The 23,101-nt window shown below is 40.6% G+C and overlaps 1 protein-coding gene across 5 annotated transcripts in view; it reads left to right on the top strand.

The window, feature by feature from the left end:
* The first annotated feature begins 207 nt into the window (after window positions 1-207).
* Window positions 208-23,101, top strand: part of cadm1a (cell adhesion molecule 1a) — a 399,217-nt gene continuing 376,323 nt past the window's right edge. For 3 of the 5 annotated variants that reach the window (XM_043676688.1, XM_043676689.1, XM_043676687.1), the window contains exon 1: window positions 213-536. In XM_043676688.1, the coding sequence (XP_043532623.1) occupies window positions 377-536 (160 nt within the window). In that variant the 5' untranslated portion in view covers window positions 213-376. Of the gene's footprint in view, window positions 537-23,101 lie in introns of all 5 variants that reach the window. The other 2 variants (XM_043676690.1, XM_043676691.1) reach the window with 2 other exon arrangements.

The raw sequence follows: 23,101 nt of genomic DNA, 5'->3' as shown, positions 1-23,101 counted from the left end.
ACCTCCTCTCCCGTGCTGTAAAGAGACTCCCTCAATTGGTGGGGGCAACAGTTGAGAGTGATGGTGTTCCCGGCTTGGACAGAGTGGGACATGCCCACGAACAGATAGATAGATGGTCAAGCTTTAACACGGAGACAACACAGAAAAGGGGGAGGAGAATCAACAGCGAACCTGAGAGAGGGAGAGAGGGGATAGTCAGAAAAGCAAGGGTTGGGGGCAGATTGTTTTACAGCTTGTGCCTTCTGCTTTTCTGTCTCCCCCCTTCAATCTTCTGCTGCTGCCTATTCCGAGATCGATTTCCATTCTGTTCCGTTCCAGTCCGTGCAATTAGCATCTCATTAGCATCTGATTATCATCTGATTAGGCGGTGATTAGCATGAGGAGGTGGGGCAGCGCCTCCAATCCGCTCGGCTCGGCTCTACACACAAGCAGGTGTATGTTCAACATGGCGTTTGCAATGCCTAGCGCTGTTGCTGCTGCTCCTACTACTCAGCATCTCCTCACCCTCGCTGTCTGGGCACTTCTCATCGGGAAAGGTAAGCGGGGCTCGGTAGGGGAAGGAGAAAAGGGGTGAGGAACGCAGAGGCTAGACACACACAAACTGGGGAGAGAGAGAGAGAGAGAGAGAAACAGACAGAACGAAAGAGAGGGGAAAAAAACACAAGCAAACAAACAAGATAGAAGCTGCTCGCAAGACTCCTTTTCTTGTTTCAAGACGTCTGCTTTGGGGGGCAGCGAGATTGCCGGAGAGGAATAACCCCGATCGGTTACACAGTTGAGTCGCAGTGAAGTTAGCTGTATTTTCCTCCACCCCCTTTCAGATTTGATTGCAATCCCCCCCCCCTCCCCACCAAGGTTTTTGTTTTGGTTGGTTATGGGGGGGGGGGGGCAAGGATTGACTCCGTCTACGTATTTTGTCGAAAATGTAACTTTTTTTTTGCAAACATTGCGAGGGGGCTAAATCTCAGCAACTCGCTCCAAGGAAAGAGTTTTTTTTTATATGCGCGGACAAACGAAGTTGCAGGACTGGGGGGTTGGTGGGTTTGTATGGTGGGTTTTGCCATCAGACAGCTAGTGCTGCTGTGTCTCATGCTCGCACGGGCACTAGGCGCTAATGAAAACGCACGGAACTGTGAAAAGTTAGGAGAGATCTGATCTGATTATTTTAAAACAAAACTGTTTTTTTGTCTCGTGTTTTGTTTCATATCCTCGCTCCAAGCGCACGTTTTGGATCTGTAAAAGCAAACGATGGTTTGTACGGTATATTGGAGCCTGGTGGTGGGGAGAAAGGGGAGGTGGGGGGTGGAAGAGAAGGAGTTCAGGTGGAGAAAGAAGGGCGATGTCTCTCGAAGTATCCTTTTTTTAAAAAAAATTGAAATCAAGCGGACCGCAGTTTCTGAGGGGAACATGTTCACTCGTGAAGTCTCGGGTTGTAACTGAATGGAATTGAAACTGATGTAAAATCCAACCTGACAAGCTGTTGTAATGACTAGATGTCAATTTCTTCTCTCTTCACCATCTCTTCCTCCCTCCCCCCGAAGACACACAAGTGGAGAGAAATTGATTACCCCCCCCCCCCCCTTTCGATCTCGAACATTAAACGAAGCGAATTTTTCCTTCCCAAATGTTCAGAATCTTTTTCTCAGGGGCTGTAGAAGGAGACACGAACAGCCCGCCTTTTTCGCCCCTCTCCCTCCCCTTCCTCCCTACCTTTTGTTTGCTGGCGATTACTCAGCCACTTCCCTCTTTTTTTTTAACCCTTCTGTAAACTCCCACCGGTTCAGTCTCTCCAACCCACACCCCATCAGTGGATTTGCAGCCCCACACAGTGTCCGTGACTGGGAGAGCCCTCTGCTTCCCGATCACCGCGTTCGAGTTTAAAATTAATAACTGCAGTCACGCAACACGGGTTGACATGATTAAATCTGCATTAAACTGTACAGAGGAGCTTTATGACATTAAAGAAAAACTTCTGGCTGTTTGTCCACGATCTTGATTTCGTCTCAGTCGTCATTCTCTCTCGTGAAGTCTGCAGCAAGGTTTTGTTTGTTTTTGCATAACTGTGTTCGCGCTCCCTTTCCGTGGTATTTCCAACACGGTAAGAACCGAGCATTTGAACCCCTCCAAGGAAGCAGTAAAGGCGAATTAATTAAAAAAACTGAGATGTCTCCCATTACAGATTCTGCTTCATTCACCGAAAGCCATTCCCTTCCCAGCATTAACATCAACACTTACACTGCCCCTTTTTATACATGGACATACATGTGCTTTTTAAAAAAGTCCTTGTGGCCAACTTTTATTTAGTGTTTAACTAATCTGACCCCTCCATTTGTTTAAACTCGCAGTGCAATAATCCGAGAAACTGTTGGGTTTTTTTTTTCTCGAACCTGCACTTCAGTCGCTTTTCTTTGCTGAAGTTGTGCTGGGTTGTAACTGTGATGGAAGGCCGCCTGTTACATTGCATTGGGCTTCCTGCTCCGCGTCCGCTTCCTCAAGAGCACCCCCTGTCCAGGGGGTGATGTGGCTGGGGGACATTTGGCACCGACCTTTCATTACGGGGAGAGCAAACATTTCTTTCCACTGTCGATTGTCACAAACAAGAGCGCCATTGACTGATCTTTTTGAATTTAACAAATCAGAGCACCCGAAACAGCAGCTAGTGCCCGTGAACAAAAGACTGTATTCATATGCGTTTTGTAGATGATTTCCCGCAGCACAATGAACGCTGTTCGTGATCAGTGCAAAACACAGGATGACTGTACTCCCTTGAATAGTTTTTTTTCCCCTGAAAGAAACCCCGATGCCATTCACATTTCTCGGGAGATGTATTTTAATACAATGGCTTTTCTCACTGCGTGTGTGTATCGCTAGGAAATTCAAAGCCACTTAAATAACCAAAATGACTGTACTCCCTTGAATAGTTTTTTTTTCCCCTGAAAGAAACCCCGATGCCATTCACATTTCTCGGGAGATGCATTTTAATACAATGGCTTTTCTCACTGCGTGTGTATCGCTAGGAAATTCAAAGCCACTTAAATAACCAAAACCTGCTTCTCTCAGTGCACTAAAAAAATCATTTGGAGGTTACATTGATTCCAGCATGCTACCGCATGTCACATTTTGAACGGCTGTTCAGTCCTTTTTATGTTTCTGTTGGTGGGTGGGGGGCGAGAAATGTCTCGGTTTACTGAAGGTCTGTGACCCACCTCCGATGTAATAAACTTATTCCTGATTAAGAAAGGGGAAACCATTTGAATGTTATAAGGTTTTGAGGGAGATATCGTCCCTATTGAAATCATTGCAATGAAAGGGAATTTGTGAAGAGTTTATTTTGCAGCCCTTGCAGGAAGGAGCATGCACATTTTTTTTTCAATTGTTTTGTTTTTTTTTAAATTATTTATTGAAAAACAAGAGTGAATGGGTTCAGCCCTGGCTTGCTTCTTGTGCTCCTGGGATTTTGTGTTGGTAACTAATGGCACTATAACTACTAGATGTAGATCTGAGGCATTCAGGAAATTTGTTACCTAGGAACCTCTTTCAGATGTGCTGGCATTGACTTGCTTTCATCTTCCCATATCAAAGTCTAGCAGTATTTTCATTGTTCTTTTTAGTTCATTTGGGAATCTTTCTCTAGATGACTGTTGTGTTGGGAGAGATTTCAGTGTGTGTGTGTGTGTGTCTTGGCTGCAGAAGAAAAAAGAATTTAAGACCTTGTCAGGGAAGTTGATAAATGCCTTCTCAGCCCGTTTAATGTTGGGCTTTTTATTTTGTGTACCTTCTGCAGCCCCTTTATTGACACCATACAGCTGAATGACGGACTGTACACTGGCTAGGAATCAGGTGCTGAAACTACTTAATCTTTCTCCTTGAACTCGAAAGGCATTTTATTGTTCTAATTGCAAATAGACTGGAAATTATTGAGCCTCCTGGTTAGTGAAATTTGGAAGATACTGATTTTGATAGAGGGGAAAGACTCATTGTAGCTCAGTCAGTCAATGCTCAATAACTTCAATCATTCACAAAGATGTATAGGTCAGCGATCAAGGCCAGATAGCATGCTTTGAAATATTTTACTTTTTAAATGGTGCTTACAGTATTGATTAGTTTGGTCCAGGTGATGGCACTCTGACAACTAGTGAAATTATATAATGCTCATGTTATCAGTGGTTATTCAAGTATTACATGTGGATTTAATGCAGATAGCTGAAGTTGTTTAAGGAATCCAAAATGTTCTGTTTAGCTCTTAAATTCTGATGCTCTCTTACATGTTGTAATACTGAACCTATCAAAATGTTTATAAACCCATCCACCAGCTTATTTATGCTGTAGATGCATAATTAATCCTTTTCAGACTGGAATTGAAAAAGTGATAAATGAGAATTGTATACTCTAGTAGTTGGAGGCACTACTGACGAGTATTCACTGATGCTACAAGAGCCATTTACAGGCACTTTACTGCATAAAGCAGATTGGAATTGACAAATTTCCATGATTATGTTAACACACAGCTTACGTTTTAAAATTCTTTTCTTGTCTGTGACATCTCAACTGCTTTTTACTGAGTTCACCCTTGTATGCCTTGGAGTGAAGTAGTCGCCACTCTCCCTATAAGTCAAATGTTCCCAAGATTTTTCTTTCTGGTTTGTTTAAGTGAAGGCATTGACACCTCAAGACACAAGGTGACAGTATCTGGTTTCGAATTTATCCTTATTCCCCTGTGAGGTACCGCTGCTGAGAACAGCTCTTTCTATATTTCTAATTTCCAGCATTCAGGTAACATGTAAGAAATCCAACTCCAAAAGGAGGGCGATGGGAGCTGTATATGATCCATGGGCTGCACATCCCAGTGCAGTATTGATTGAGTTGTAGTCATTAAGTGGGTTATCCAACCAGAGTTCTTAACTCGTGTGCAATATTCCTTCTGGTCGCTTGGCCAAGAATTTCTGGAACCAGTCCAGTTGAGGAAAGACATGAGCAAACAGGAGGGAATGTAATCCTATGGTACATTGATCAGGAGCCAATGCCTAACACTTTCTAATGTAAAGGTAGTCAGTTTGTTTGCTTTTGTTGTCTAAAGGTTAGCACTCTGAACCATAGCATGTCAATTTTTTTTAGTTCTTTTGCTGTCTGGTACTCTGTGCCAGTGAGCTAGCAATGGAATTCTTATGAGATGTCATTGAAATTTTAAGCCTACTGTCCGAATCGTTTCCACACCACATCAATAATTATTGCATCCCGTGGAAGATGGAACCAGCATCTGTTTTAAAATTTGTTGGTATGATGTATTTCTAGTGAGTGAGGCTTTTGCCAATTCTAATGATTCACTGTTCAGGAAATCTTTCCAGTGTTCTGAATGAAACATTACTGCATTGGAAACAAAGCTAGCTTGTAACATTCTGCCTTCTTAACAGCAGAGGAATGTTATTCATACTTTTCTGCCATCAATCATGGACTCCAGCCTGTTGCTTACTCAGTATATTCTAGTAGTGCTTTTTTAATCTTGTATAAAACCTAGGCGAGATGGTTGTATTTGCAATATCTAAAACACAGAAAAAACTCAGCAGAAAATGATACTAAAATCATCAAAACATGTTATTTGTGGCACAACTTCTTGTATTAAAACCCTGATTTCAACACCCATTATTTTCAGTGCCACTGCCAGGGTGGACATCAGTCGATGAAGCATATCCCTGCCTAATGTTGCATCAGACATCGTGAGAAACCCATTCCAGACAATGTTATGGCTCATATGGCCAAGGGGATTCTTTGTCATTGGCTGGGCAGACTCAGCTATTAATCCCTGTCAGTTCAAATCATGCTCAATAATATTATATCATGAATCTTGCAGAAGAAATGGACTGTAATGTAAAGAGAATAACAGCCACTTACAATCCTGGAGTTTCTCTCAGGTTTTGTTCAGTAAAATTACTTTCTCCATGTTAGCTGTACTAGACTGTTTCAATAGTCTTGTGATTTTAATTTCTTTAAAACAAAAGGAAAATTATAATTGTAATACTCCTGAATTAGTGATAATTTGGTTGCCTTCAGTTCCGTGTATTGTTTGACGTATCTGTTCATGTTGCATTTGAAAAGCAGTGCTTGTACATCGCACAAAAATGTCATCTTTCAGATTTTGCTGAACTTGCGGTGCTCTCCATTATCCGACTACCTTCGGAGGGGTAAACAGACATAGCTGTTATTTGAATCAAAATTGAGTTGTGTAAGATAAGTGACCAGAACGACTTGGGGGTGGGTTGTGTGCAAAGCTCAGCCACTTAACATCAACTGAAGGATTTTTTTAATCTTTAAAGTGCTATTGCAGGCTTTTATTGAATAGGTCATAGCTGCCAAACTATTTATGCAGACTGTGATGCAGGATTGCCACCAGCATTCATACAGTATTCCAGATTTTGCAATATTCTTGTTCTTTTTATGCAAAGATTTTGCCCCTCCCCAGCTCACACCTAACACACCCACTAGGATTCCAGGACAAAGACGTAACTGATACTTCATGAAGCGCCTTTAGGTTTTTCAGTTTTCCAAAGAGATTTTAAATTAAGCTGTTGTGACTTGGAAATCTCTGAGCTGGATGATACTTGATCTCAGATCTTTCACCCATAAGTGGGGTCACTATCATTGCACCACAAAACTTTTTTTAAAATATGATATTAAACCAAGGCCCTAATAGCCACCTCTTGGCACAGTGGTGGTGTCCCTACCTCTGGGCTATAAGATGCGTATTCATGTTTCTTTTGTCCTGGAGGTGTTGTAACATACAATATCCCATAGACTAGGGACTTCATTTCTTGAAGCGTGTTGACCAAATTCAACTCTCAACCAGCACCACCCTAAAAATCTGATTTGTTAGTTTACTCATCTCTGTGCTGCTCACCATGGGATCTTACTATGTAAAAATATTTCAGCTATGTTTGTCTGAACAAAGCTGAGACTGGTTTTGTTTCAGTTCTCCTCTTTAAACATCTTGGCTAAGTCTCATAAGAGTTGTCCTTTTTTAAAAAATGTGGATGATTTTCCCTGGTCAGCTCACTGTAATCTGTAAATTCACTTATATGTAAGGATCTGACAAAGTCTAGCAAGTGTTTTGTTTTCCATTTTCAACTGTGGGCATGTAAACATCATAGTACCAGAGACTGGGTCTGTTGGATCAGCGGAGATTCTTGGCAGCTTAAGTGTTCATCTGTTAAAAGGAAAGATCAACAAGGCAGTTTTTTTTCCAAAAACTTTGTATGGTAGTAAGTACTTTTTTTAAACAGGGATAACCTTTGATCATGTTAGTGTTTGTGTTTTGGATGGATTATTTTAACTTTGAATGATAAACAGTCAGTATTTTGGGGAGCATGCCAATGTGAAATGTCAAATTAAACTGCAAGATTAGAGTTAGAACATTTTGTTTGTTGATCGAAACTTGGCCGTGTTGCAACACATTCTTCAAATTTTAAAGTAAACAGGTGTGGTTGAATCATGTTTTTAGATTAATACATGATAGGATTGGATGTGATTTTTGAATTACAAAGTGGATTATTACTTGCCATTTCATTCATTTTTTTTTTCCTTCGGTAATGCTTTTTTATGGAAAGTAACTGTCAATTTGCACATTAGATTCAATGTTCAACTTTTTGCAAACTCCTTATCATCGGACATTTGAATAATTCCCTAGGAATTAAATTTGAAGGTGTTTTTGTGAATAATTCACCTCATCCATCTTTTGATCTAACCTTGTTTGCCAGGTTATTATTCATTGGGCTTTGGGTACCCTGATCTCTTCCACAGAGTCTACTAGTTCACATGAAGGCTGCTAAGCTTTGGAAGATATTCAACAATGAAGATCATGACAGCCTTTCTTGTCCAAGCTTGACTTCTCCATGAGGCAGTTTCAGTCAGGTAGTTTATTAGGAGGCTGAATCAGTAGAGTTGCTGTAGCCAATAATTACTTCCCCTCTTCTCTTTGACACAATGATGTTGAAGTCACCTGCAGCTGTTGCACTGCTGTACTGGGTGAAAGCTGCTAACTTGACTCTTCCCTGGGATTTTAGACTGACCTGCTGCTCACTAGAGAATTTGCTGAGTTGGTGAGGAAGCAGAAGGGTCTCTTTGAACAAAGCTCTTTACATGTTTAGATCTATTCATTAGTTCATCACACCTGCCCAGGCATGTATGCCCTTTAATATAACAAGACTACATTCGGTGCACATGTTGGTGAGCAAACATGCCTATAATATAAACCCTGCAATCCATTTTTGATTGTACAGTGATGCTTTTGAGAGACAAATGTGATAGCATTTTTGTCTGGGAGAGCAAGCTGTGTATTAGTAGTAGCAGGAAATTATGTCACATTAAATTTGGACTTTCCCTCCCTAATTTTCAGACAAATTTATTCTTCCTACTTGTATGTGGCCCTTTGTGGCATTTAGATATGCTCAGCATGGTTGCTTGCTGATAATATCCTACAGGCAGAGGAGATTTTTGGGGGATGATCTAACATGTATGTGTGTGAATGTATTGATGTAGTGTTAATGGAGTACATGTAGTTCAATCAAAATTCTGTTTCCAGCAGTGAAGAAGTCCTCAGTGTGGGGCTCCCTTCTGAGCAGAAATTAACGGTTTCAGCAATTTTCCCTTGGTTTATTCAACTTGCTACCTCATACAAACCCTGAAGCTTATTTCATCCTCTTGGTTTTAGAGGTGACAATTTAGCTTTGATTCTTCACTGTTACAATTCATCTATTAATAGCTCATGAGTTTGATTTAATACTACTGTCCGTTTGTTGGCATTTGCGGTTTTGCAGAAAAAGCTTGCCGGCCTCGAACTGACACACCAGTTGTAGTGCTAGCATGTGGTGCAGCAGCTGGTGGATGGATGTGCATGTGTCAGTGGGTGGGAAGCATGTGAAAACGATGCATTCCTGCTACTGTTAACTTCTACAGTTCTGTGCTTATACAGATGTCAAATGTCTTTATGTGGGAGCAGAAATACTTTTTTTTTCTTCATGTTCTACTTAGTTCAATGCCTATTTAGACAGTCTCAGTCTTTTAACTACTGCTGGCGTTTTGAGTAGATGCATCATTCCTATACAGCTTAGAAATGTTAATGGTCTTGTAACAGTCTGCCTGAAAGTTTGTTTTTTTTTTAAAAGCAACTTTTTATCTGAAGTCTGTTATGTGATGCACACTGAGGGATACTGCAGCCAGTAATTGGTTTAAGTTTATTTATCTTAAATGGTGCATCTGTGTGCATTTAATGTCAGTGTGGTAATGCAGAAGATGGCACATCTGTGATATGCAGTGTTTTGGGTGATGGGCTAATTCAGTGTATTAAGGAGGGGGGGATCACAATGATCCAAGCGATCTGCCTGAGTCAGGCAGGAGCAGAGTCTTTGTGACAGTCTTGAAGCATCGTTGCACAGATTGCAGCTAGGAGCATTTAATTGCTGACATGTAGCTGCAGTGGTAGTAGGTATTGAAAAGTATCCAGCTGCTGCCTGTGCTGAAACAGTGCCAAATGTATGTGTCTTCCTATTTTAGATTCCCTTCTTCATGCAATGGACCAGGAATTTAAACTGGTTGAGATTGTTACATGTAGTACAATTAATTAATCTTTGAGTTGTGTATGTTGGCTAAAGGATGGAAAGGGAGGAGAGCATTGAGTTGTAGATCATTAAACGCTATGTATCTTTGTATACCTGCATGATGAATTCAACGTATGAAGTACAGTGTAGGGCCACGAGTATTTCTCAGCTGTCATATTGTGTTGCTGATGCCTTAAAACATTGTGTCCCGTAGAAATGTCTTTGATTTTCAGGCTGGGAATTCTTCTTAAAAGCCTGTAGGAATTAGATGCAAGTGCATAGAAAACATTTTTCTCCAACATTTCTTAATTCTGTAACTGAAAAGAATTAAGTTTTTGCCAGTTAGTATGGACCCCCTAACTACCTAACATGCTCAGTGTTTCAAACAGCCTCCTGTTTTTGTTTTAGAAAATGTAATGTTCAGTGTTGGGATGTTCCTCACAGCCTGTAACTTTCATGTCCAAGTCTGTTAGAACATGCATATGAATTAGGAGCCCCTTTCAAATGTGTTCTGTCAATCAACAGGATCATTGGCTGATTTGATCAGGACAGCACAGTGGCTCAGTGGTTATCACTGCTGTCTCACAGCACCAGGGTACCCGGGTTTGATTCCACCCTTGGGTGACTGTGCAGCATTCGCATGTTCTTCTTGTGCTTGCATGGGTTTCCTCTGCTTTGGTTTCTGCCCACAGTCCATAGATGTACAGATTGTGTGGATTGGCCATACTAAATTGCTCATAGTGTCAAGGGATGTATAGGTTAGATGGATTAACCATAGGAATTGCAGGGTTCTGGTGATGGGATGGATCCAGTTGGGATGCTCTTCAGAAGGTTGGTGTGGATTCAGTGGCCTAAATGACCTGCTTCCATAACGCAGGGATTTTGTGATTACTCCATATTCCAGCTTTCAATGTATGTGGCTTGCTTTTTTTTCCAAGAATCTTTTTACCTCCATCTTTTTAAAAATATTCAAACACTCTGCATCAACCACGTTTTTGAGAATTCTAAACATCCATAATCCTCTGAGAGAACAAAGAACTGCTCCTCCTCTCTGTCTTTAAATATGATGTGGAGGTGCCAGTGTTGGACTGGGGTGGACAAAGTTAAAACATCGCACGTGACCAGGTTATAGTCCGACAAGTTGATTTGGAAGTACAAGCTTGTGCTTTCAAATAAACCTGGTGGTGTGTGATTCTTAACTTTGTCTGAAACAAACTGATTCTTCTATTCCTGATTCTCTTACACCATACTCTTCTTCACATCTACCCTGTTGAGACCCCCTCCTCATCTTCAGATTGCCTTCAGAAGGATCTCTGATGTTGAACTGCTCTCTTTAGTTCCTTTTGATGACCTGCAGCTTTTACTGATTCGTAGTTACTGTTGTAATGCCAGAATCTAGCAGTCAATTTGCATGCATTAAGCTTCAATAAACCATCATGACCAGATATGCTTGTTTTTGTGATTTTTGAGGAATGAATATTGGCTTGGGCATCTGTTCTTCAAAATAACTGCAATCTCTTCTATCGACTGAGAGGTCTCTCTCTAATGCTTGATCTGAGAATGGTACTTCTGACAATGCAGCACCCCCTGACTACAGCTCCTGGACTTTTGCACTCATGCTTTGTGGTCTTTATTATATCTCTCTCTATTTATTTATTTATTTATTTATGTGGGTTCTATGATCTGTTACTTTATATAAGCTGTCAAAGCAATAAGTTAAATACTTTTCTGTGATTCACTGCAGAAAATTAATTGCTATTCTATCTCATTTATAGCAAATTAAAGTGTATCCATGAACATGCCTTCGCTGTTTTATTGTGCAGACCCTCACTAAGTGAATAGAAAATTGAAGTAACTTTTAATTGAGAGAAGTGTTACAAACTTTATTCAAAATAAAATGCAAGTGCGCCGTAAGAACCAGTTTATTTATTCAGTGCAGCTCAGATGCATTGTTAACCTGAAATTCTAATTTTGTTTAATATAGCTTTGCATAAATTAAAGGCGTCATTTGCATAAACATCTTCAAATTCTCCTCCAGGCTAAATGTGGCACTGACTTTACACCTTACGTAGTCTAGTGTTAATTTTCCTGGATCAGTACTTGGCGTTCTTCTGCTCAGGCAGGAAATAAACTATGATCCCACCCCCACAGTTGGAAAAATACACGCCGGTTTCTGTTTTCAAAGTCGTTGTCACTTGCGTATGTTATCAGAGGGCTGTTGACACCTGTAGAACTGCACCATCAGGCAAGAAGACATTAAATGTGCAGATTCATGCTGTGAATGGAGATTCACTAACTGACTGACTGGATTTCAACTGCTTGGCGCCATTAAAAGCTAACAGTCGATCGGACAAAAGGCATTAAACAGTGTGACTCAATGGTATTATTGTGTTAAATGAGAGATGCTTTATAGGTACCTTGATCTCAAAACAGCTGTCCTTTTTTTTTAACATGTTGAATTTCCAAAATGTGAAAGGAAAACTTGCCGTGAATTAGCCATTTTCTCTGTCAAAAATAAACACTTAATAAAATAAAGGCAGCTTTCAGAACAAACCTAGTATTTGAGTGAATTTTTTAAATAAAGAGTCAGACCTGTGTTTTAAATCACTGTTGGGATGCAGCAGGAATGCAATGATTGTAGGAAAATCTGTTCTGAATTTCGTCTTTCGGCAAAGTGATATCCATATTCTGTAGAATGATCTTGTTTGTGCGTGTCCTATAATTTCGAAGGGGAATTTTGTTTTTGCTTTTGTTCCCTGATCTGACTCAAGTCTATACTGAGTGTGAGGAGGCGGTTGGTGAAAATGACCTTGGCCAGTTCAGTCTGCCGCCTGGATACCCTGTTAAAACCCTGTGTCTTAATGAAGAATAGGACCTGTGCTTTCCCCCCCCCCCCCTTATTCTTCAGGGATTGCAACATGAAGCAATCTGTCTTGCATTGATCTAGCCACAGACGAGCCAGCTGGTTTTCCCTGAATGAAGTGAGGAATGTTGCATGTGACTGAGTAAAGAAAAGGAGAAGCAATGCTAATCTATTATAAAAGGAAGTTGGAATTAGTTGCTTGTAACTTGATTCATGTGGCAGCAATGGTGTGCCCCAGTTCTGAGTCAAGAGTTATAACCCATGCATTTGCTAATGCAGAATTCTGGAACCTGATGATGGATACTTCAAATTCCCTTTCATCATATAGCTGACCAAAGAACGCTCCCACCATCACATTCTTCCATTAATATTTGTTTTGAAGGAATTGCAACTGGACATTCACCCTGTTTCCCCACATTATGAACGCATGCCCCTTGGCCATCCAGTCCTGGAGTGAATCATCCGGCAGTATGGGGCTTGTCAGGGCTGTTGTGGTGCTGTGATAGTGACTCGAACGTGGAGCCTCTGGCTCAGAGGTAGCAACTACTCACTGTTACAAGACCTTGATGTTTACCCTAGTCATTGCATAAGATAATGACAGTAAATTGTCATCTACAGATTGATAATGCAGAATAACTTTAGGGTGCATATTATGATGAGACATCGATGTTCCATGTTCTTTATGATAACTATGATGCTAATTTTTGTTATAAATCACATAACTTGCTTCAAAAGTAAGTGAGTACTGTTTTGTTTTCAGGTACTATTCAGCTGTTTTGACTGGGAGGGAAAGCATTTCCATTTGAGCAACTTATTCTGAAGGAGATGAAATCTGTTTCAAAATGCTGCTTTCCCATGCAGGTGGAGTTTGAAGGGTGGTCCAAATCATCCTACGCTAGAGGCCTTGTTAGGGCTTACGTGGTGCAGTGATAGAGACCCAGATTCAAATACCACCTGTTCTAGATGTTATAATGAACACGTTGATTACAAAACATTTGAATTCAGACTATGAAACTAATCTATGATCTTCCTATTTGCAATGCTCTATGCTGACAGGCTAAAGCGCACTGGGCACACTGAGGCAATGTTTCCTAAATTAATCCTTAATCCTTCACAGGCTAAGTTTGCCAACTGATCCTAAGTCATGAAAGTTAAATGTTCCTTATGCTGGGCGGCTTTATTTGTAATGAGTTATTTGTAGATTCTGAGATTATTCTGTGGCCGGTTGATTCTATGGATTTGGATACTGTTGCAAAAACCTTTTTTTATGGTATTTAACATAATCTGGAAAAATCTGGGTTTCTGGACTGCACTCGCGTTTTGTTGAACTTTGCTAAATGTATTTGGTATTGAAAACAAGTGGGGATCGTGTAGGGTTTTGTAGTAATATTGCAGAGATTATTAAAGTGGGACTGTTTTGATAGCTGCTGGGATTCTTTATTATTGGCATATCTGATGAAAAATGTGACCAAAAATTGATCTCAAGTTTGTTTTCTTAGTCCAGCACTACATTTGAGATGAGATGAATGCAGTACATTCAGTGAAGTGATGACCAATACAGTGTTGAAGGGTATGGTGCTTTGATGTTTGATTTCAACTATTGACTTCACACTCTCAGGAAGGAAAGTATGGTTCTCAGTTGAAGTCTGCAATTGGACAAGAGGAAAATACTACAGATGCTAGAAATCTGAAACAACATGCTGGAAAATCCTGGTTCTGGCAGCATCCACGGAGAGAGAAAGAGTGAATATTTTGAGCCCAGATTGATTTTCCCTTAGTAAATCAAACCGGACACAGTTTAAAAATCACATAACACCAGGTTATAGTCCAACAGGTTTAATTGGAAGCACACTAGTTTTCAGAGCGCTGCTCCTTCATCAGGTGGTTGTGGAGTGCACTATTGTAAGATACTGAATTTATAGCAAAAGTTTACAGTGTGATGTAACTGAAATTATACATTGTGTCCATACCGGACACAAAACATTAACTCAATTTTTCAATCCACAGATACTGCCAGACCCGCTGAGTTTCTTAAGCATTCTGTGGTTGTTGAAATCTATATTTTGTCCTCCCTTTCCTCCATACTTTTTCTCTCCTTTCCCGCCCCCCCCCACAGTAGAACTTGGGCAAAAGGAAAAATCATGGATTTAGATATTCCCTTACCCCCTCCTGCACTGAACTTTATTTTCTGTCTTCTGACAATCTGTGTCTGCCTCTCCCCTATTGTCTGCCATCTTCTCCCTCCTCCATTTTCCCAATCTAATTAGTTGTGCTGTTTGACATGAACTTTTTCTGAAATGAAATGTTTGAAGACAGTGTATCAATGTTAATTTGACCTGATTTCTGAGATCCAGGGCCCTGGTCATTTTTTAAAAAAAGTACATCCCATCAGGCTAGCTGTCACTCAGTAATTTTCTAGAATGGGGTGGAGGAAGCAGTGTTTTTTTTTCCTTCTTGCCCCTAACTTAATATGAATTTTTTTGTCTGTGTGGAGGGAAAAAGAAATGCGAATGAATTCATATGAAACAATGAAATTCTGAAATTGACCCTTTCAACAATTTAGCCTGTGACAAGTGACTACAATTCAATTTCCTACACCTAAAACAGTGCCTGGAATAACAGATGTGAAGGTGGACGGTGTTAAAAATGGCATGACACCAGGTTATAGTCCAAACAGGTTGATTTTGAAAAAACAAGAATAAGAGAGAGTCCCTGGATTTTCCCTATTTCACAAACGGGCTGGAATTTTCTGGTGCTAAATCTGCCCAAGAGTGACACCACTGGTCAGAATCTCACAATGCTCTGGGTATATTTTCAATTCCATGACTGACCAGTAGTGTCACTGTTCAACATGTTACCACTGTTGATAGCAACTTTTTTGTTTGAGTTGAGCTAGGCGTTCAGTTTATTCAGTGACTTTTTTTCTGTAATCTGTCGTGGGAGAAGAACTTCAGCTGTTTCCAAGCTGCAACTCAGAATGACTTTCTTTCTTCATCGGGAAGAGTCTACAGCATCTTATTTGGTTTTTGCTTGGGAATAATTTCTAATGCATTGAAAACATTGTTGTGTTTTGGAGAGAAGAGCCACGTTTCTATCCTTTGTATCTTATAAGGAAATCTCCAATAACTTTGACCGGTTCTGTTACTGAAGGTTTTATGGAGCAAAACCTGTTCACTTGAAGTCTAATTTTGTGTTAACTATACCTCTTTGTAGTAATGTACAGTTGTATTCAATCTTCCCTAAATAGACTCAGCTCTTCCTCTTTAAAAGTATTGCGATCTGTCAAATTAAAGGGGGAACATATCGGCAGTGAATTGACAGCTCCATCATCTAGCTTTGATGCTATGGCGACATAGTGAGCCTAGATAACTGAGTGCAAGCAGAACTGTGGAAAGTCACAAACTGAATGGAGGGACGTGTGATTCTCTTAATATAAGGTTTGTCTCTCGCTGAAATGTCCTTTGATCTTCACCTGTATGAATCACGAAACAACAAACTTGATGTTTTGTGGTCACTAAGTTCAAAACAATCAACAAAAGTTTATTTTCTCAGGTGAACAAAAAACACAGCTTTGATGTCTTTTCTGAGGAAGTTTTGATGATGTGTCAATATGTGTCAATGACCACTTCTGAAACATCAGTTTCAGGATTTGTTTATTCTAAAAAGAAGTTTATATTCGAAATGTCTGTTTTAATTGCAAGCTTTTCAATTCTTGTTCTAAATGTTTTGCCCATGTTCTATGACAAATCTTTTTGCTGTCAGTGGCTCCTTGCTACAGTCTTGAATGAAGTACAATAATACCTCCGCAACCACCTGATGAAGGAGCAGTGCTCTGAAAGCTAGCGCTTCCAATTAAACCTGTTGGACTATAACCTGGTGTTGTGATTTTTAACTGAATAATATTTGCATTCACTTTCTGACAGTCTTGATTTTTATTAATATATTTTGCTGTATTTTTCATTCCCTCATACGCTAAAGGTTGAGAGGGGGTCTGTTTGCAAATGAATGTCAAGTTTTTGATGTTGGATGAAAATTAAACCACTTTGAAGCCTCTGTTCAGTTTAATCTGGTAACACTCGCAGAATATTTGCATCCGATTTGTAGCTGTTGTCGTGCCAAGGACAGCAACTATCCTGACCATTTCTAGCCATGAAATAAATGGTGAGTTTTTATTGTCATTGATTTGAGGAAGAAATGTTGCCTAGATACCTGAACTGCTTTATAGGTTTTGTACAGTGCGATGGAATCTTACATGTTCACTTGAGCTAAGCCATGGTTCATCTGATTAATGCCTCCACATGAATGGTGCTTCTGCCAATGCAGCATTTTCAGATTGCTACCTAATAATTGTGTGCATGGTCAGTGGAGCCACTAGGTGAACTCTACTATTGCTAGGTGTGACAATATTTGCAGCAAAAAATAATTGCCCTCTATAATGGGACTGAACACTGCCCAGGACTGTGAAGTTACCCAAAGATCAGAAGCAGCATTTCCCGCTTTATTTCTGACATGAGAGCTTGACAATTAGAGGTGCACCAAAGTGGTGGCAGGTATGGGGAGACAGTGGCCTCTGTGTATTGTCGTTAGACTGCTAATCCAGAAACCCAGGAGACATTTGGGGGATGCAGGTTCGAATCTCACCATGGCAGATGGTGGGATCTGAATTCAATAGAAGTCTAGAATTAAGAGTCTAATGATGACCATGAATCTATTGACAGTTGTAAGGAAAAATCCATCTGGTTCACTGATGTCCTTTTTTAGGGAATAAAACTATCATCCTCATCTGGTCTGGCTGATGGGTGACTCCAGACCCTCAATAATGTGGTTGACTCTTAAACTGCCCCCTTGGATGGGCAATAAATGCTGGTTGAGCCAATGATGGTATCATCCCATGAATACATTTTTAAAAAAAGGTGATGCCCTATAGTAGCTTTCCCAGTTAGTGTGGTGTGGTGGAGAATTTTCACACACTTGCACACTCTGGTTTCCTGATATCTGTGCTCCACTCTGCCAGGGTCCAATATACCAATCAGTTAGTTTATAAAATGATGAATTTCTAGCAATTGCTCAGGCTTTGTTGACAATCTGCTAAATTTCCTCTCCTGTTAATAAATCTTTCAATTCACCAAATGCAAGATTTTTTTGTTGTTAGTCTAAACTAGACAACCTCGATTAGTGAGCATGTTTTTCAGCAAATACCCCTGTGCATTGGCTGACCGCTCAGAAGTGACTGAGTTTGCAGGGGTGTTTGAGAATACATTAGAGTGGGAGGGGGGGACGTGGCGCAGGGCTTTTAATTTCTCATACTTTTAAAGAGCAAAATATGGGGAAGAGGCAAAAGACCCAAATTGTTCCCTCTACCTGCACTTCACTCCCTACAACTATTCATTATTTTTAAGCCAGTGAACATTTCAATTCTCTCAGCAGCAATTCCAGTGGAAATGAACTGTTACATAAAGAAAATGAAGAGAAGACTGTTTGCGATTCTAATTCCAAGGTGTTGAGGGAATGATTAGCAATTTGCTAATCACTTCTGATTTGCTTCTGAATTCCAGTTAACTTTTTTAAAACCCTGACTGTTCTGTCAGATAAATTTAATTTTTCCCAACTCCAGGAAGTTACTGCACCATTACATTCTCCTATGCTCAGTGGGAATGCCTCCTTTTAGCTTTGTGCTTTTAATTACTTATCAGCTGCTGGTAGTTGGTTTGCTCAGTTGGCTGGGCAGCTGGGTCATGATGCAGATTCAATTCCTTCACTGGGCTGGCATTACCATAAAGGTCCCATTTTCTCTACCTTGCCCCATCAGCAGTTGTCTCCCTGTTAGATTAGATTAGATTACATTACAGTGTGGAAACAGGCCCTTCGGCCCAACAAGTCCACACCGACCCGCCGAAGCGCAACCCACCCATACCCCTACATTTACCCTTTACCTAACACTATGGGCAATTTAGTATGGCCAATTCACCTGACCTGCACATCTTTGGACTGTGGGAGGAAACCGGAGCACCCGGAGGAAACCCACGCAGACACGGGGAGAACGTGCAAACTCCACACAGTGAGGCGGGAATTGAACCCGGATCTCTGGCGCTGTAAGGCAGCAGTGCTAACCACTGCGCCACCGTGCCGCCCCACCGTGTCTAGTGAGGGAGCACCCCTGTGGTTCTCTGGGGCAATTAGCTGCTGGTACCACAGCTACCTGGCATAAACATCCCAATCAAAACCATTGTGACCAGTCAACCCAAATACCAGTCTAAATCCAAAACCCGCGCTGAGCCTCTCCAGATTCTGCATTTCCAGGAGTTAGCAATAATGGCTTGAAATGTTTTACCAATTCCCAAGTCAAGGGCACCTGAATTCACTCACCATCCTACATCAGGGTCTATATTTCTACTCCTCAATGGATGCCAAAAGATCTAGAGATAAGACAATTTCCAAGTCCTGGACCATTCTGTTTATAAAAATAACTGGAATTGTTTTTTTTACCTAAACCAGGAAGTACTTCTGTGGATATTTGTGTCTGCACATAGCCCCAACTCCTGTAACCTAGAGCTATGAGTAGAGTATGTCCTGGACTGTTCATTGAGTGTTGCGGATGGGTGATGCTGGTCAATCAAAAATGCTGGGTTTGCATCTTTCACCCATCCAAGAGCCCCTGATGATCCTGTGGTGATGTGGGTGTTAAGCACACTGATCTGCACAGTGCTGAGAGAAGATGGTATTGCAGTACAGTGGGAGGTTGAGATCAGAGGGAGAGAGAATTATAATTAACAGCCCATGGGTTACTTATTTCCAGATGCTAATTGTGGGGTCAAGTAGCAGGCAATGAAGCGCACCTTGGGTTGCAAATACTCCTGATCTGATTTTGAGAATGTACAGAAGTGGACCTTGATATTACATTCTTGTGTTCCAGGTAAAGACATTGACCACAAAATCAAATAACCAACCTGGTGTTTTAGTAAGTGTGAAGCTACTCTGTTACAAGTTAGGGAAAAGTTTCATTCCCTTCAAGAGCAAACAGTAATATCTTGTCTCACTACTGTGTGTACCTGACTCTAGAATGTTGACTGTGATGTATTGGGCCTGGTTCTTTATTGAGCACAATGTCAACAGTTTTGAACCCAGGTCTCAGGCGCTGTGAGGCAGCAGTGCTAACCACTGTGCCACCGTGCCGCCCACAACTGACTGTTGACTGTGATGTATTGGGCCTGGTTCTTTATTGAGCACAATGTCAACAGTTGATGAGACATCTACATTTGTCTATTCTATAAAAGAGCTTTTTTTTTCCCAATAAAATAACAAAAAGCTGGTTACTGTGCTAGAAAACAAACTAATGAGATTTGTTTGGATTCTGGCAGCAAAGCTAACATTTTCAATGTAACGACAGAACAACTTGCATTTGCATAATACCTTTTTTTTTAAATACAACCTTCCCAGGCTCTTTGTGGAAACATCGCCTCGGATGCTGTGTCAAATTAAAGATAAAGAAGTGTTAATTAAGCATATGGGCAAAAGTGTGGTATGTGCGTTTAATGGGTGGGACAAGGTACTATTTCTAAGTTGAGTAGTTAGAAACAGTGACACTGAGGGTGTCCCATTACACTAACCACTGTCAAGAATAGCTGCAGAAAATAATCAGCAATACTAATGGAATAAAATGAAGCCAAGCACTGTGAATGCTAAAGATCTGAAACAAAATGGTGGAAAGACTGAGGAAATCTGGCACATCTGAAGAAGCTGGAAATGTGTTGCTGGAAAAGCGCAGCAGGTCAGGCAGCATCCAGGGAACAGGAGAATCGACGTTTCGGGCATAAACGTCGATTCTCCTGTTCCCTGGATGCTGCCTGACCTGCTGCGCTTTTCCAGCAACACATTTCCAGCTCTGATCTCCAGCATCTGCAGACCTCACTTTCACATCTGAAGAAGGGCCATTGAACTCTAAACAGTAACTCTGCTTTCTGTCCACAGATGCTGCCAAACCTGCTGAGTTTCTCAAGCTTCTGTTTTTGAGACTACTAGTTTTTATACGTACAGGGCTGCAGTGTATGGGGATTGATATACCTTGCGTAGAAAGTATTGGACTGCTCATGCTTTCACATCTGAAGAAGGGCCATTGAACTCTAAACAGTAACTCTGCTTTCTGTCCACAGATGCTGCCAAACCTGCTGAGTTTCTCAAGCTTCTGTTTTTGAGACTAATAGTTTTTATACGTACAGGGCTGCAGTGTATGGGGATTGATATTATACCTTGTGTAGAAAGTATTGGACTGCTCATGAGCAATGATAATTTGTGGAGACCACATTCATTTGTAAGTCTGATACTGACTTTTGCGAACCTTAAGTATCAAGTGTTATGGGGGGGGTGGGGAAAGGCATATATGGAATTAGGTCACAGATCAGTCATGCTTTTAATGAATGGCAGAGGGATTAAATGACCTCCTCCTGAAATATCAGGATTGATGGCCAAGAACTTTGATGAAGAGGTTGGTTTTAAGGAATATTTTGGAAGAAGGGAAGAGAGTAGTTTCTGGATGAAGTCTTTCTAAGCCAGCTTGTCTTGTTAAGTGCTTTTTTTTTTCCTGAGATTCTTACAAGCTTGCTGGAACTGCAACACGTCAACTTTTGTGAACAAGCAAAATTTATTAAGCACAAGCTTTTGGAGAAACCCTGAACAGTCTTTGCCATGGTTGCGAAGCGTGTCCAGCGAAGCCCTCTGAACAAAGGAAGCCATCCTTCCTTTATACAAAATCTTTACTTTATAGTTAGTAATGCTTACAAGACAACCCCCAGTCACTCCCTCAGTCATATACCACTCGAGACAAAATGCAGTGACCACATCACCTCTAGAAATAATTTAATGCAAATCATCCCTTTAATGGTCAGATCTGGTGTGAATTGTTTTTTTTTAACTACAAGGAGTAGCCAAATTCCAATTGTAAAGTTCTTATTGATTTCTGAATAGGGGATGCAAATGTAAATATGCTTTTGAATGGCAAGGAAACGGCCATGTAGATGGCTCTAAATGATAGGAGATTATAATGTAATTTCTTACAATCTATCTGTACGTCAGAGGCATCCCACCCTGGCCTCGAGACATCCAATTTCCTGCCGATCAGAAGACCAAGTTAACTATTTAATATCACATTTTGAGCTGCTGTTGTAAGATGTGTTTGTCGATACTTCACCTCAAACCTTCTCAAAACATCCCCGACTTTCAAATGTCTCTGATATTTTGATAACACTGCATGGTCAGAAGGCCTATTTAGGATAGATGGTGTTCGTTTTTAGTGTCATTAAATAGTGACCTTGGTTATTGTAATATTGCTAAACATCGTGGTGGTTTCTTTTCAGAATTTAAATACAAATTTAAATTCTGAAGTGTTTACACTTCACTGAACTTTCATATTTTGCTGATGCTGTTTCTTTCACTGTATTTTAATCAAGCCTTGAGGTTTGAAAATTACTTTGGAAAAATGTTTTCCAGATGTACACTTGGAAATATGTAACTCTGTGGTTTAGAAAATGCTGTAAAGTTATTGATCCCTGATCCAGGAATGTCGATATTTCTAATTTTTTTTTGGCATGGTGCTGTGGTGAACTTCAGAAAGGAAGGAATTTAATGCTTAGAGGAGTTTTGATCTTTTGAAAGCATCTTATCCATCTCTCAGATATTCGGATGTGGCCATAAGCTTTTCAGGTAAAAATACTGAAAGTTGTCTCTGCAAGTCTTGTTTATCATCTTGTTTGAAGATCAACTTTCATGCAGAGCACCTTCAACAAGCTTAGAACTTCTCAAAGTACTTCACAGACTTTGAAGTATTTTAAAGTAATGTCGGAAGTGTTAACTTTGTGGGCACCTGAGCCCAACAAAAAGCAGTGTGCCACTAACGCAATAACCTAATTTTAAATTAGATTCCCTACAGTGTGGAAACAGGCCCTCCAGCCCAACAAATCCACACCGACTCTCTGAAGAGTAACCCACCCAGTCCCATTTCCCTCTGACTAATGCACCTAATACTATGGGCAGTTTAGCATGGCCAGTTCACCTGACCTGCACATCTTTGGACTGTGGGAGGAAACCAGAGCACCCAGAGGAAACCCACACACAGACAGGGAGAATGTGCAAACTCCACACAGACAGTTACCCGAGGCTGAAATCAAACCTGGGACCCTGGTGCTGAGAGGCAGCTGTGCTAACCACTAGTCACTCTCGTTGAGGGATAAATATCAATCAGAATACTAAATAAAGCAGTCTTTATTCAAATAGTGCTGTGGTATTTCTTGCTGTCCATTCAAGAGCACAGTTGGTACGTTAGTTTAACAGCTCATCAGAAGATAGAAGGGATTTATTTTTGAGTCCAGAGGAGAAAGTTGCTGTTCCTTACTGTTTGGGTTATCAACTTGTGCAATGCTGTTAGCGTTTACTGGCAGTTAATTTTTTTTGATAAAAGATCCTGATCTTATTGTGCAGTCTTTAGAGTGTATAATGCATACAATTAATCTGGGAAGTAGCTGGCACATGAGATACTCTCTGCATGCTTTAAGTACAGTAAAGCAGGCTTAATTGCTCAGAGGTGATATTATTGATAATGTTGAATCAGCTGTCGAAATTCTCAAGGCTGAAGGATGTGGAACTCGAGCCTCCAGCAGGC

Source organism: Chiloscyllium plagiosum, chromosome 35, assembly GCF_004010195.1.
Source record: "Chiloscyllium plagiosum isolate BGI_BamShark_2017 chromosome 35, ASM401019v2, whole genome shotgun sequence".
Lineage (NCBI taxonomy): Eukaryota > Metazoa > Chordata > Chondrichthyes > Orectolobiformes > Hemiscylliidae > Chiloscyllium > Chiloscyllium plagiosum.
This window is presented reverse-complemented; position numbering and strand designations above follow the sequence as displayed.